This window comes from Corythoichthys intestinalis, chromosome 6 (assembly GCF_030265065.1).
Source record: "Corythoichthys intestinalis isolate RoL2023-P3 chromosome 6, ASM3026506v1, whole genome shotgun sequence".
NCBI classification, from domain to species: domain Eukaryota; kingdom Metazoa; phylum Chordata; class Actinopteri; order Syngnathiformes; family Syngnathidae; genus Corythoichthys; species Corythoichthys intestinalis.
The window spans coordinates 26,306,126-26,321,230 of record NC_080400.1 but is presented as its reverse complement, the minus strand read 5'-3'; the positions used below and the strand labels follow the sequence as shown (position 1 = coordinate 26,321,230).

The 15,105-nt window shown below is 39.0% G+C and overlaps 1 protein-coding gene across 1 annotated transcript in view; it reads right to left on the bottom strand.

The window, feature by feature from the left end:
- kpna4 (karyopherin alpha 4 (importin alpha 3)) overlaps positions 1–14,058 on the bottom strand; it is a 52,436-nt gene extending 38,378 nt beyond the window's left edge. Inside the window, exon 1 of the mRNA XM_057839538.1 lies at positions 13,853–14,058. Coding sequence (XP_057695521.1) covers positions 13,853–13,912 — 60 coding nt within the window. The 5' untranslated portion in view covers positions 13,913–14,058. The remainder of the gene's footprint in view (positions 1–13,852) is intronic.
- Positions 14,059–15,105: the final 1,047 nt, after the last annotated feature.

The following is a 15,105-nucleotide window of genomic DNA, read 5'->3' as shown; positions in this document are numbered from 1 at the left end:
ATTTTAAGAATGTATTTTATGTAAGGATAACAATTTATTGAATTTCAATAGGTGATTTATTAGGATGTATTGTCACTATATTCATGGTTGAATAGGTTAAAAAAAAAAAAAGGCAATAATATCGTATATCACAATAATTTATGAGACAATATATCGCCTACTAAAATTTGTTATCGCGACAGGCCTAAGTACAGTACTGTAAAAGATACATCTGTACTTCCTGCTTTCTCCTCTTAAATGTTGTGCCATAAGATCTTGCTATCTTATTGCCCCTAACCTTTCCCATCCTGCTTTAGTAACGTGATTCTGCTATCCTATTGGCTTATTGTTGATGACATTTCACTTTGGGTATTATATTATGATGACGTGCACAGGCGCAACAGTGGTATTGTTATAGCGGTCGCGACGTCTTAGCCAAAAGAGCACAAGTCTCCTTGCGTTTTTGAATCACAAAGTTTTATTCTACTTCATTATATGTATTAAGGGTTAGGTATATGGAATTAAATTAAATGTGTTTGGCCGTTGTTTGATTCCAGGTTTACCTGGATTATAAAATTTAATGTGGCGTTTCAGTAATGCTTGGGCATTTGCATGGAAAACGCATCTCTGCTGACAAAATTTTCAGGTTACGGGACTACAGTACTTCCAGAAACAATTAATTTTGCAAGTAGCGGTACCACTGTATCTTAAGTGAAGAACAACAACAGACAGACACTGAAGATGACATTAACCAGACTTCTGTAGCGTTGTGTGCAACTGTTTAAAAGGGCTTGCTTTCAAAAAATCTAATCTTCGACATGAATTACCATGACCACCGAAGACTTTGCTTCACGTCTAGATCAGTGGTTCTTAACCTAGGGTTCTATTGAACCCCAGGGGTTCGTTGCCAGTCTAAGGAGTTCGGTGAAGGTTAAGACATGCAGTGCCCTATTTTTGGACGCTGACTATAGGGCTGTTTACAAGGTGACTCTCCAAGAATACGAAAAATTTCAAATTTGCATTTGGATGTGCATCTCCATTCGAACAATGTCGCATTTCCGCATGAAAACGATGTAGTATTCATGCCAGGCCCTAGGGGGGAGTGCAGATTTACAGGGCAACAGAGAATGATGCACTTTGACCCTACCAAGCTCCCTCAGCCCGGATAAAAATATGCCGGCCCACTCGAAGCAATGGCATTTTTCTTTTGTTCAAAAAGGCACAAAAATGGAAACATTCAACATATTTAAAAATATTATTAAAACAGTAAATTAAAGCCGCCATATGTGCGGTTTTTAATGTTAAGTAGCACAGCTGCGCACGCCCAATGTGACGTGTACGAGTGCTGATGTTATCGGCGCGGTGTTGCGCCGCGGGAGCCTTTGATATGCATGCCGGGCCCCCTCAATCCCCTGCAATCGAATTCTTCCATTTTGGAGGCATTGGAAGCAGGATTCAGAATTTTTCGTCTTCGCCGACACCATATGCACTCGAGGCCACTCCGCAACACAGTCATTGCGTCTTCGTGTCGCAGAGTCGCCAAGTAAACTGCCCCTATATCTAGGCAAAGTGGCGTTTTAGACCAGGTTTTGGACTAGTTAGTCCCCAATTTCCATGCTTTATTTCAATTCTTTTAATTGCTAGTCCTAGAAAAACTGGTTTGCTCCGTGGAAGGTCGACGCTCACTTGGTATGCGGATGTACAACAGACCTACATGTAACGTGCACTGTGTTTACAAAAAAAAATAAACAACATTTGCGTTACATTTTACGCCATGAAAATAGTGAGGCAAGGATCATGTGATAGAATGAGAATGTTGACATGAAAGCAAAAATAGAAACGGTTTGAAATGAATTGAGTTTAATTTCATTTTCCAATGTGAACAGTAAATCTTAAGGCAATAGTTTTTATTTCTAGAATTGTTTTCATTTTACTCTGTCAACAACCTAAAAAAGTGGGGACATATAGCACTATGAAGCTGGAAAAGTCAATTGATTTTTGGGCCCTTAACGGGCACTGCACCACAAACAGCAATGCTACTGTAAAGGAAACCCCAAAATGGGCTCAGCAATGCTTCTAGGAACCATTGTCACGGTTCAAGTATCGCAGTAGTAAAAACTCATTGCCGCTGCAATGTAGGTTAATCATTCAGGTTTATCACTTACCATACACTGGTTTATTTAGTCAACTTGCTCACGTTGTATCATGTTTAGCGCTCTGAAACAGTTGGTTAGATTATGCCAACATGTGTTTGCTTTCATGAATGCTGTAAATGCAAAATTATTTGTTGTAAATTCACACTGTTTATTGAATTTGTGAGAAGAGAAGATTCCTGTTCATTTTTTCTTAACTGACTTTGTGTACAAATTGCCAATCATTTTGTGCAGGGTTTTTCATTAAATTTCATATCATTTGAGATGTAAACATGGGAGAAACGGCACGGTTAAAGTTAATACAACCAAGCAGGTTTAATGTTAAACAATATTAGACATATTCCTTCAAATTTGAATGAAAAATTCTTACATATACAGTGGGGCGAATAGGTATTTAGTCAACCACCAATTGTGCAAGTTCTCCAACTTGAAAAGATTAGATAGGCCTGTAATTGTCAACCTGGGTAAACCTCAACCATGAGAGACAGAATGTGAAAAAAAAAAAAAATCCACATTAGAGTGGAAAATAAGTATTAGGTCTCCTACAAACAAGCAATATTTCTGGCTGTCAAAGAGGTCTAACTTCTTCTAACGAGGTCTAACGAGGCTCCACTCGTTACCTGGATTAATGGCACCTGTTTTAACTCATTATCGGTATAAAAGACACCTGTCCACAAACTCAGTCACACTCCAAACTCCACTATGGCCAAGACCAAAGAGCTGTCGAAGGACACCAGAGACAAAATTGTAGACCTGCACCAGGCTGGGAAGACTGAATCTGCAATAGGTGAAACGCTTGGTGTAAAGAAATCAACTGTGGGAGCAATTATTACAAAATGGAAGATAGAGCAGGGCGGTAAACCGAAAATTTACCGTCACTGAAATTCTTAACGATGACCGACGTAATTTTGACCATGTCGGTAAATTCGGTAAATTGATAAAACAAGAAAATATAGTCTTATCATCCCGCTTTGATTCTGTGTTGTTCGTTTATGTTCATTCCCCTTTAAGAAAGCAGTCAATGGGCTTACGTAGAGAGTCACGTGATCATCAAGAAGCCAATCAAACAAAAGCCTGGTAAGCTAACGCTAGCAGCTAACGCTACAAGCAAAACGTGATGGAGTGTGGCTTCAGGGAGGTTCACCAAACTTTCACCCGACATTTAGTAGACTCATGGTGGCATCCAGACGGGCTTTCACCCGCTGTCCTCCCTTGTTCTCACGATTTCCAGAGATGGTGCTTTCAGTGCTTTCTACTGGTAGCCAGGCTAACGCTAGCTAGTGGCTAACGCTACAAATGAACGTTATGGAGTCGGATAGCGGCTCTAACTTTGTCGAAACGGCTGAATTTAATGAGTGGATTGGGCACGGACAGCATCTAGCAACTACTATGTGGCTTTATTTTGTATCTGTCTGTGTGTGATTCCTCTGATAGCTTTTGTGATGGTAAAGCATTCAGTATAAAGTACAATCCAACGGCGAAACTTATAATGACCGAGAAATGGCCCCAGCTATTTTTCTGTATGTGCTTATTTCTGTGTCATTATTGCTATCATAAAATCTTTATATAGCTTTAATGTGTGTGTGTGTGTCTCTCTCTGTTTGTTTGGGGGTTCATTTGTGCGTGCATTTATTAAAAAATGAACCGGGGGGGGGGGGGGGGGGGGGGGACCCTGAAACCATAAAGTAAACACTTGTATTTAATAATTATGTCACAGCAGCCATTAACAATAAGTTGTCTTTTTGAAGTGTACTGTTCAAGCTGCAAGTCATTTGTGTTACAATGACATGTTTGCACAGATATATTGATTTTGATAATGTACATTGTTCAAGTCATACACGCTGTTATAAATGTTCATACTTGAATTCTTATTGCTTACAATACATTTTTATAAACTGTAAAATGTTTAGACTGCATGTACAATTGTTAAAAACAGTATATGAAATTGAATGCCGGTAAATAAATCAACAAAAAACAGTTAATCTGTATTTCATGCATTGATTCAGATTTTCAAATTATATAACAGTATGCTTGGGCGAATTTATCGTCATTTATCGTTATCGAGATAAATCTGCTCAATTTATCGTGATACATGTTTAAGGCCATATCGCCCAGCCCTAATGGAAGACATACAAGACTACAGATAATCTCCCTCGATCTGGGGCTCCATGCAAGATCTTACCCCGTGGCGTCAAAATGATAACAAGAACGGTGAGCAAAAATCCCAGAAACACATGGGGGGACTTAGTGAATGACCTACAGAGAGCTGGGACCACAGTAATAAAGGCTCCTATGAGTAACACAATGTGCCGCCAGGGACTCAAATCCTGCACTGCCAGACGTGTCCCCCTGCTGAAGAAAGTACAAGTCCATGCCTGTCTGCGGTTCACTAGAGAGCATTTGGATGATCCAGAAGAGGACTGGGAGAATGTGTTATGGTCAGAAGAAACCAAAATAGAACTTTTTGGTAGAAACACAGGTTCTCGTGTTTGGAGGAGAAAGAAAATTGAATTGCATCCGAAGAACACCATACCCATTGTGAAGCATGGGGGTGGAAACATGATTTGGGGCTGTTTTTCTGAAAAGGGACAAGGACAACTGATCCATGAAAGAATGAATCGGGCCATGTATCGAGAGATTTTGAGTGAAAATCTCCTTCCATCAGCAAGGGCATTGAAGATGAGACGTGGCTGGGTCTTTCAGCATGACAATGATCCCGAACACACAGCCAGGGCAACAAAGGAGTGGCTTCGTAAGAAGCATTTCAAGGTCCTGGAGTGGCCTAGCCAGTCTCCAGATCTCAATCCCATAGAAAATCTGTGGAGGGAGTTGAAAGTCCGTGTTGCCCAACGGCAGCCCCAAAACATCACTGCTCTAGAGGAGATATGCATGGAGGAACGGGCCAAAATACCAGCAACAGTGTGTGAAAAGCTTGTGAAGAGTTACAGAAAACGTTTGGCCTCCGTTATTGCCAACAAAGGGTACATAACAAAGTATTGAGATCAACTTTTGGTACTGACCAAATACTTATTTATCTTCCACCATGATTTTCAAATAAATTCTTTAAAAATCAAACTGTGATTTTCTGGGTTTTCCCCCCCACATTCCGTCTCTCATGGTTGAGGTTTACCCATGTTGACAATAACAGGCCTCTCGAATATTTCCAAGTGGGAGAACTTGCACAATTAGTGGTTGACTAAATACTTATTTGCCCCACTGTACGCATTGGGTCAGTCTTGGTTTAGTGGTCTGATAATGCTGAAGGCATAAAGATAAAAACATACATTTTGGCCTATTCAAAACATGCTGTCTAAATAAGAAAATTGAATGGAAATTCACTTGTGTTATATTATATTCACTTAGATATCTCAATTTTGAATTGGGGGGTGGGTGGGGGGGGGGGGTGAATTCTTCCAAAGGGTTCGGTTAATGCATGAGTGAAACCAATGATCTAGATGTTTCCTACGTTTTTTAAAGTTGTAAAATTTACAAATGGAACAACTGAGATTTAGGACAGGCGTTGAGCATTTTTTTTCCATTTCATTTATTGTCTACCAGGAGAAACGGCGCGCAAACAAATTGGAAGTGGGCCACCAAAGCTGCCCGGGCAGATTTGGTCTTCGCTCGACTTCCAAGTGTTGAGCAAGGTTAGGAATGGGGCCAACTGGACCTTTTGAGAGAGCACCAGAGTCTGCCACCCTAAGATAGAGTATGACGGCAACCAAACAGAGCAGTCACTAGAGCTATAAAATGACTCAGCTTGGAAAATGACTCAGCTTGTGTTACTGAGCACCCATTTTACATATTTGAAAATAAAAAATGACTATAGTGATGATATGCTATTTTTTTTCCTGAGGAACTAAACTAGGGACAATGGTCAGTGACCGTTACATTTTTGTGTGCCCAAATTACAGCATTTCTGTTTTTACACAGGTTTAGTACATTTGTGGAGTATATTTGCGGATTAAAAAAAAAAAAAAAAAAGTTGCTTGATTGTATGATTCAATGTGTTTTCTGTCAGGTGTGTTGCCTTATACACACTTACAGGCTGTTTAGAAACTTCAGCGTTGTTGCAACATACCACATGGCAGAACTCCAAAATTTTGTTCAATCGCCTATTAAATATTTAATCAAATACTGTACTGTACAGTAAAAGCGCAATAGTGCCACCAACAGTACTAACAGCATTTAACTTCATAAAAGCAAACACATGTTGGCATCATCTAACCAACTTTTTCAGAGCCCCAAACACATACAACGTGAAAAAGTTACGAAATAAACCTGTGTATGTTAAGTGATAAACCTGAACGATTAACCTACATTGCAGCGGCAATGAGTTTTTACTATTGCGATACCTGAACTTTGACAATGGTTCCTAGAAGCATTTCTGAGCCCATTTTGAGATTTCCTTTACAGTAGCATTGCTGTTTGTGGTGCAGTGCCCTTTAAGGGCCCAAAATTCAGTTGACTTTTCCAGCTTCATATTGCTATATATCCCAACTTTTTCAGTTTGTTGACACGATAAAATAAAAATAATCTAAAAAAAAATCAACAATTCCTTTAAAATGACATTCTCTAGTTTTTTTTTTAATCGGGTACATGCGGTCATGACATAATGAGATGACAACATTTGAGTATTTGTCCACTTTTTTGAAATACATTCTCTAAATTTAAACTGATCTGTCATCTATGTTCTATTAAAATATAAAATATATATATATATTTTTTAAATTTATTATATTTTTCACTTTTACATCATTGCATTCAGTTTTTATTTAAAATTTGTACAGAATCAACTTTTTTGTAATTTGTATTAATACACCATATTAATCGATTTACTATATGATCACACTGTTTTGATAATGCACATAGTTCTTTTGTTTGAGACAGAAGTGAGGCCAAATTTATCCACCTATTCTCTTTCACTGTTTTGCGGGCCTGTAAAGAAATCTAATAAAAATACACCCTTGCAAGTTGCAAACTACCTGAGCGTCTCTGATGCTTTGACGCAACAGCGTTGTAGAGCTACGTGTTACATGCCATAGTGGCGACCCCATCACACTGGAGCCGTGACCCATCACATTCTCATGCAATACTGTGGTGAAAGCGATGACAGAATTTTGGTTTTATGTATTATCAAATGTAAAACTTGCTAATCGGATCGCAATATAGCAGAAAAATCACAATTGGATTTCTTGTCAAAAATGTGCCACGCTAGTAGGTTAAAATGAAAAACACTTAGCTTTACACAATAAGTAATGGTCAGAGTTGCTCCCACTCAAAAAATACCTCAGCCATGATGAACATCATCAGATTTGTTTTCCAGCTAAAGTTGGTATCAGGGTTTCCCCCTAGGATTTTTTGAAGCTATGGTGGTGGGCTGCATCAGAGTCAGCCCCACGGCGAAATTTTTTTCCCACGTTTTTGCCCCCCAAGAAGAACCATAACAAAGATATATTTGAAATATTTCATTCAAGCTAATGTTGTAGCTCTCAGCTACGGTACATTTACGTAAAATGTGTAGCTGATTACAGCTACATTACCCTATGTAGACATGTGCCGGTTACCGGTTTCACGGTTTACCGTGGTGTGAAAACGTCGCGGTTTCAAAACCACCAAAATTTTCCGTCATACCCTAGTACGGTATTCGCTATTTTTCATGTGCCAAAATGCAGCCGAAGTGGCTTGGTGCGGCAGCGCTCACCCCTTCTCGTTTGTTGCCTTGAGTGTCAGTGATGCTATTCTGCTAAACAGCCAGCAAACCCACAAATAAATCCTCCAAACACAAGGCGTACTTTTCTTCAATTTATTGAGCACTCAAATCGTGGTGAAATATACAAATGAATACATTTAAAACGTTGTACAATTGTATTTTTCCACCAGTAGCACCATTAAAAAGTTCGCCAAAAACAAAACGCACATTTTCCTTTCAAATTCAATATACAAACTAACTAAAACTTACAAAGATGAATGTTAGCCTAGGCTAAGCTGGGAGAGCAGCTTCGTTGTGGTTTTATGTCTCACAGCCCCTGAGTGAGAGACAAGCTTGAATGAAGGGGGGGAAGAAAAAGAATCGCGTCAAAGATCGCTAATTGAGAAAAGGAGGTCTCACTCCTCACTTTTTTTTTAGATGAAACCTTTCCTCAACAATATTTACATTTTAACTAATTTATAAAACTAACTTATACATTTTCAACTCACTTATTAACTTATGAATATGCTTTGTTCTTTTTAACACAAAGGCATGGCATCATGTAGACTAGAGTTGACACAGTGGCTGAAAATGGCGAAACTTCACTTGAGCTTCCCCCTTAAAAAAAGTCATACAGTATATATTTTTAATTTTATTTAGAAGTCTTTTTACTGTTTATAGCAACTATTTTGTTCTTACTCTAATATTGAGCAACTTGAGCTGTGGCTGTGGGTATAATCTAGGTTCTATTTATTTTAATTTTATATAAAATATGTTATTTTTTGTTTATTTATTTTCACATTATATTCATGTTCCTATTTGCAAATATGTTTTGAAAAAAAAATCCTGTTCAATGGAATTTTTTTTTTTTTTTTTTTTTTTTAAACCCATACATCTCAAAATTTTGGAGCTATAATTGCAATACCGTGATACCGTGAAACCGCGGTATTTTTGCTCATGGTTATCGTACCGTGAAAATCTCATAGCGGCACATGCCTAACCCTATGTAATACTTTTTGTCTCGTAGCAATAGTACGACTTACATCTCGTAGTGACCCAGGGGTCAGCAACCCCATAATGTTGAAAGAGCTGTATTTGACCAAAAAAGACAAACTCATACAGTATATCTGAAGCAAAGAAAAAGTTGCCCGACAGTTTAATATGACATTTGCCACGCTAAATGCTAACGCGAACGTTTTGCTGACGCTACGAGTTACATTTAGTGTGATGATCACTCAACCCAGACCTTAAAGGCTAAAGCAACAAAGCATAGTCTCTCTTGCTAAGATAAGAAAGCATATCTTGCCATGTCTCAAAACAAGCAAGCCTGGAGAGGACACCGGTGAGTGCCACAGCAGCACCTCATTTGAGTGAAACAACCAAACACTGCTATGGAGCAGGCGGACTACATATAGGCTACAATAAGATGTCACACATTGTGAACATATGACGGAAACTAAGGTGCATTTTCGTCTCGTCAGACAAAACTGCCACTTGTTATGTTTTGGTCTCCCAAGAAACGTTTTTAGCACGTCATCGTCATGAAAAATTGTTCATCAATGAAATATTTTCGTTAAAGTCATTGCTGATAAAAACAACAATGTTAGTGAGGTACAAGAAAGCAGCTATGAATAAAAATGGCCTACCGATATAGCTTTTGACGACGAGTGTGTTCCACAGACAGGCAAGTATTTTCCAAAGCAAGTCTTTTATGACGACATCGTCATTTTACAACACTCCAGTCTGCGGTCTCTCCGGAAACTCAGGGAACAAAGTCACAACATACAAAGAAGCATTTGTTCTTCTTAGTTTTTCATGATCACGTGTGATCATGAGATTTCTGCCTTGGAGGACTTGACTGGATTAATGATGGAAAGAATCTTGTGTTGCGACTGGAGCACAAAACTCAGTAAAATGTCTATTTTTTATGTATTGTGTGCTCTGTCAAAGATTTGAAAAATAATGGATTGTACTGGTCTTTTGAAAATTGCAAATTCTCTGAAATATTATGATAAGCCTAATGGGTGGTGTCTGAACCGCCTTTACCAAGTCATATCGCAAGATCGTCAATGAGTGGCATTTTTACCCAAGATCGATTGATGTAGAGCTGTCCCGACTGGTCGACATTGTCGACGTCATCGATGACGTAAAAGCGTCGACGGGCAAAACATACCATCGATGGGTAGTGACGGGTTAAAAAAAAAAAAAAAAACTACATGACGATGAAGTTTAGAATGGCGGACGTTCGCCATGCAAGCGGTGAAAGCGGCATGAAGACAAAAAAGCGGACCAGAATGGCCAGAGCCTAGAATTATTTCAAGGAAAATATCGAGGGTGCCACTGTGTGTCTCTTTACCAAGCTGAGCTCGCATACCATGGTAGCACGTCGGCTATGAACGAACACTTGAAGCGCCGTCAAGCAGGTGTAATTTTGGAAGACGAGAAGAAACAACAAACTAGCGGATCGTAAGTCCATACAACTTTCTAACGATTTTTTAAAATTGAAGTTACCTTAAGTGCATCGTATCAACATGCATCACCCCCCCATGAACTTCACGTTTTTAATCTACTCTGCTGCTGCTCCCGAAAGCTGTAGATCTCGAAATCTCTGTGCACGGCATTCAGATTGTATTTATTAGGATCATGGCAGCTCCCACTTTGGGGAAAAAAAAAATAATAATAATAATATATATGGAAACAGCGCTGGCCTGCTTACTATAATCCATGACTGCACTAATGTTAATTACTTTATATTATAAAGTATTATTGTGTATATACATATAGGAGTATACTCTATACTATATATTTAATTTTTGTTACTAAGACTATGTGTGCCTTTGATTCAAAATAGCTGTGGTAATATTTCAGTATGCCTTCTGCTTTATCTGTTTTCAGGTTAAAACAAACAAAAGTTGAACAGTTTTTCCCTCCCCAAAAAATGCGGAATGCACACCAGAAAGAGCATCTGAACTCACAAAAAGTATTCTGAAAATGATTGTCCGGGACATTGCAATTCATTCTAACATTGAAAACAATGTAGACATACCACAATGAACATTCGTTCATTCGCTGCCACCCTCCCATTTCAAACGGATTGAACGTCTATGGCTGTCTGTGGCGGCTAATGCCAGGCAATGAGGTCATTTTGGGCCATTTAAGGTCATTTTCCTGTTGATTTTTAGTTACTTCCTGTTGATTTTGGGGTATTTTATGGGTCACCTCCTGTTTATTTTGCATTAAAGAACAGGAAGTGACCTAGGAATCACCCAAATGAACAGGCAGTGACTCAAACTCAAAAGGAAATGCCCTGTAAATGCCCTAAAATGAACAGCAAGTGACCTGTAAATGCCCTGAAAATCGGACAGAATGACTGAATGCTCTGGTTTCGAATGAACGGACATTCCCAGTCTAAATGGATTGGATCGAGCACTGTCAATGGCAGCCTTAGAGTTAACTGAGACACTATTATGGTGGAAGATTTTTTTTTTTTTTTAAACATTGACACCTTTTTAAAATGATATCTGGATTCGTAGCAGGAGCTTATCAATAACCTTTTGCAATACAAAGTATCACGATTAAGGGTGTAACTGTACATGTAATAGTATTGAACCGTTTCGGTACATGGTGCTCGATTCGGAACGGACGTGTACCGAACGAGTTTCTTACGTAATATAACCCTTACTTTTCGAGGCTGCGAGTCGATCGGGTTAGTTTCTTTGTGTAGATTATATTTACTCCGTCTTCTATACTATACATACCATACTATACATAATGAGGACCAACACGGTAGGACAGTATAACCCAGAAACGTCAACGGCGCGACAACATGGCCACCGCGAGAACGCAGTGAAACGCGGGCGTTAGAGTCAATTGGCCAATGCACACCAGTCGCAGTCCGGCCGCGTGTTAGATGCGTCCCAGAAGCGGCTCAATGCGACGCACGCGAAAAGAACGGCAGAGATTATTATTTGACGTGAAACGAGGCCCTCCTGCGCCAATACTACTACCGGTAACTAGGATCGGGCCGGAAGTCACACGTGTAAAAATACGGTGGATCCGGTCGATTTTCTAGCTAATATGCAATCGTAACCTACTTTTTGACTCCATCAGATCTCTTGAGTGGTAGATCTGGGCACAGTTGACTTGTCTTTGTTGATTTACTGCTGTCTTCTCTGCTATAATAATAACCAACACGGCCCCATGTTAAATACAAAACCCTCCTACCACAACAAAACAAGTAGGAATTAATATTCACATAGGAACTAAAGTTATACAACATAAAATATACAATATAAATGAAAACTACATCACATTTGTAAAATATAAACACATAATAAAATAAATAATAGCCCATTTAAATAAATTGAAATGAGCTAAAACACCTGTAATTAAATAATAGAAATACACAGATCCTGCTCACACAATTAAATTTATTAATTTCTGTGTGGCGCTTTAACTTGAGAAAATCCACCAATAAAGCTTTTGAAAACCGTTCATAAGAAAAAAAAATCTTTGAGGCATTATATTTGTAAAATACATGTTAAAATCTTTGTCATTGGGATTGCTTTTCTCTTTAGCACATGACTTTTTTCTTCTTTCTTTCAGAAAGAAATCTGACCAATACATGGGGTCTGAAAGGCAAATTGTTGTTGGATTATCTTTAAATACTCTCTACATTTTTGAGCAGAATTCTAGCTTTGTATAGGCTAACGTTCCTATTGTTGAAAGCACAAAAGTGTGTGATAAACAACTAGCATATTTATATTTTGCATTTTGTTGTCTTACTGTACCGAAAATAAACCGAACCGTGACCTCAAAACCGAGGTACGTACCGAATCGAGATTTTTGTGTACCGTTACACCCCTAATCACGATATATCACCATTTCGATATTTTGTCACACCCCTAGTTACAGTGTCCCCCAACCCATGTCTTCACGCATGCCTCTTCACCACTGTGATCCCTCCATGCAAGCCTGCTGTATTTGAGCCGATTCACTGCAGTGGGGAAACACATAGTGGAATAAATATAACATTGGTGTCGCTGTCATTCCAAAAGAGTTGCCAGGGAATTTTGTTGTGCCACATTACTAATATCAGTCATGAAGACAACTATACACTGCTCAGAGGATCCTATTCAAAGAGCCAAATTGCGGTTTATGTGATTAATAGTACATTGATCAACGGTGACTGTCATTGACCGGATAGCTTGCGTGCACAGGGCTAACTACAGTGCTGCAGAAAGAAATATAACTACTTGCCAAATAGGGCGTATCAGTATATCCGGCACAAATTTTTGAAAAACAAAAATAGATCAGTCAACTGTATAAAACGCAATCAATACAGCGTCAAGTCGTGTAAATCATACCAATCGGCGACTAGCGTATTGCTGAGCCCCGACCATGTCTGATTCCTGAATTTCAAAAATGCAATTTCAAGCTCGGATTTAAGGCGGTGTACTTTAACAAACCGTGAAATGAGGCACATTTGGAGGTGAATTATCCCCTCCGCTATTGTTTTTTATGCTAAAGCCGTGGGAGGGGGGTTGCGGCTCCCGATCTTAACAGGCGCTAGCTGAAACGCAGCCTCGACGCGACGTTATTACGCCGCATTGTTAACTTTCCCATCACGAAGATTCCTCCTGAATATCCACCTTTCGCTCACCAAAGTGCGATATTGAGCGTTTATTTGAATATTTGGTAGCAGTTCACATCGACCAGAAGCGCCCGCTTGCTTGACTTGGATTAGCGTGCCCACCGGGGCCTGGGTAGCTGCATGCTAGCGGAACCAACGGAGGCGAATGGAGAGACCATTTGATACTTTTCTTATGTAAAGCACGTTACTGTGTAAAGTTCTCTAAACCCAGGCGGTAAATCCATCAAGCAGAGATTAAAAAAATGTACTAAGTGAAGGCCCTAGTCGGAGCCTGAGGGCAAAGTTCTCGATGGTGCAAATTAGAAACGACGTCACAGGGGAAGCCAAGGGGACTAAGTTGGCGGCGAAAAAAAGCAAGTGTCCTCCCTTTTTTACCTCTAAATCCCGACCCTTGTTCTTGAAATTCCTCAGTCGCTGGTTGTCGTTGTCAGCCATGTTAGCGATCGCGGGGAGGCAGTTCGTTTCACTCGTGGAATTAGCCACTTATGCTAGCTTCCCTTTCTCGCTCGTTAGCGTACTATTTTTTGCTACACTGCTGGGGAAGCCGCGACGCATGCTGGGATTGCCGGTGACGGAGGGAAGGGTGGAGGAGGATTCTGTTCTCTCATTGGTTTGCTCCAAGATACCCGCCAATTCGTACGTGACACTGGCGTAGCCTACGTAAAATATCTCGTGCGACATCGATTAAACTCTATAAACTCTGCGTAACAGAAAACACTTAAAATTGCTAAAATACATATTTTTGGAAGTGTAATACATTCGATTCGGAGGTTTTTATTTATTTTCTAGTGATTGTATACTCGTTATAATATACTTAGATAACACAGACAAGACTGAAAAAGCAGTTTCTGCTCTTGCACTCCTCTTTAAAATAAACTGCTGTATTTTAAGCCAAACCAACTATTGTGTTTGATAGAACAACATGTCTATATGCTGCCATAGCAGACGACTCATGACGCATTAAGCCCACGGACGATTTTTAATTTGTCCATTTTACCCTGGAAACCCCCGTTTACAGACGTCGCGCAACCGCTTTTGTTTCAACCCAGCCATAAAAAGAAGGTAAGCAATTATATTTATTATTCAAAATGTCTGTCATTTTTTTATCTTAGAATCATGAATTGATGTCTAATATTTCGTTAAAAATAAAAAAGACTTTAAAAAATGATTCACTCGCATATTTTAAACTTTTAAACAAATTACGTCACAATGAAAAAAATGGTGTCTGTAAATAAGTCACGGATATCTACCTCGTAACTATCACTTAATTGTATTTTTTTTTTGTTACTGTCGCATTTTCCCCGGTATATTAGATGCTAAATAATCGATCCAATGAAAGAAAAATTGAAAAAAAAAGTTTAAAAGGGTAGATATATGAAAAAAAAAATCTCGACCATTCCTTGATGTCTGCGATTTCTGCATCGCAACGCTTGTTATATATAAGATGTGCTTTAATGCTTTTGAACACTAACAGTATTTACAATAATTAATGCAATTATGTGTGTTTAAAACTAGGTGTTATGATTGTTTTCTCATGTAACAGTCTCTTCACTTCTGCTTTAGTGCTTACACAATGAAAAGAGTAAGGTTTCTGTTTTCAGTAAACGTTACCATAATGTTTCATTCTG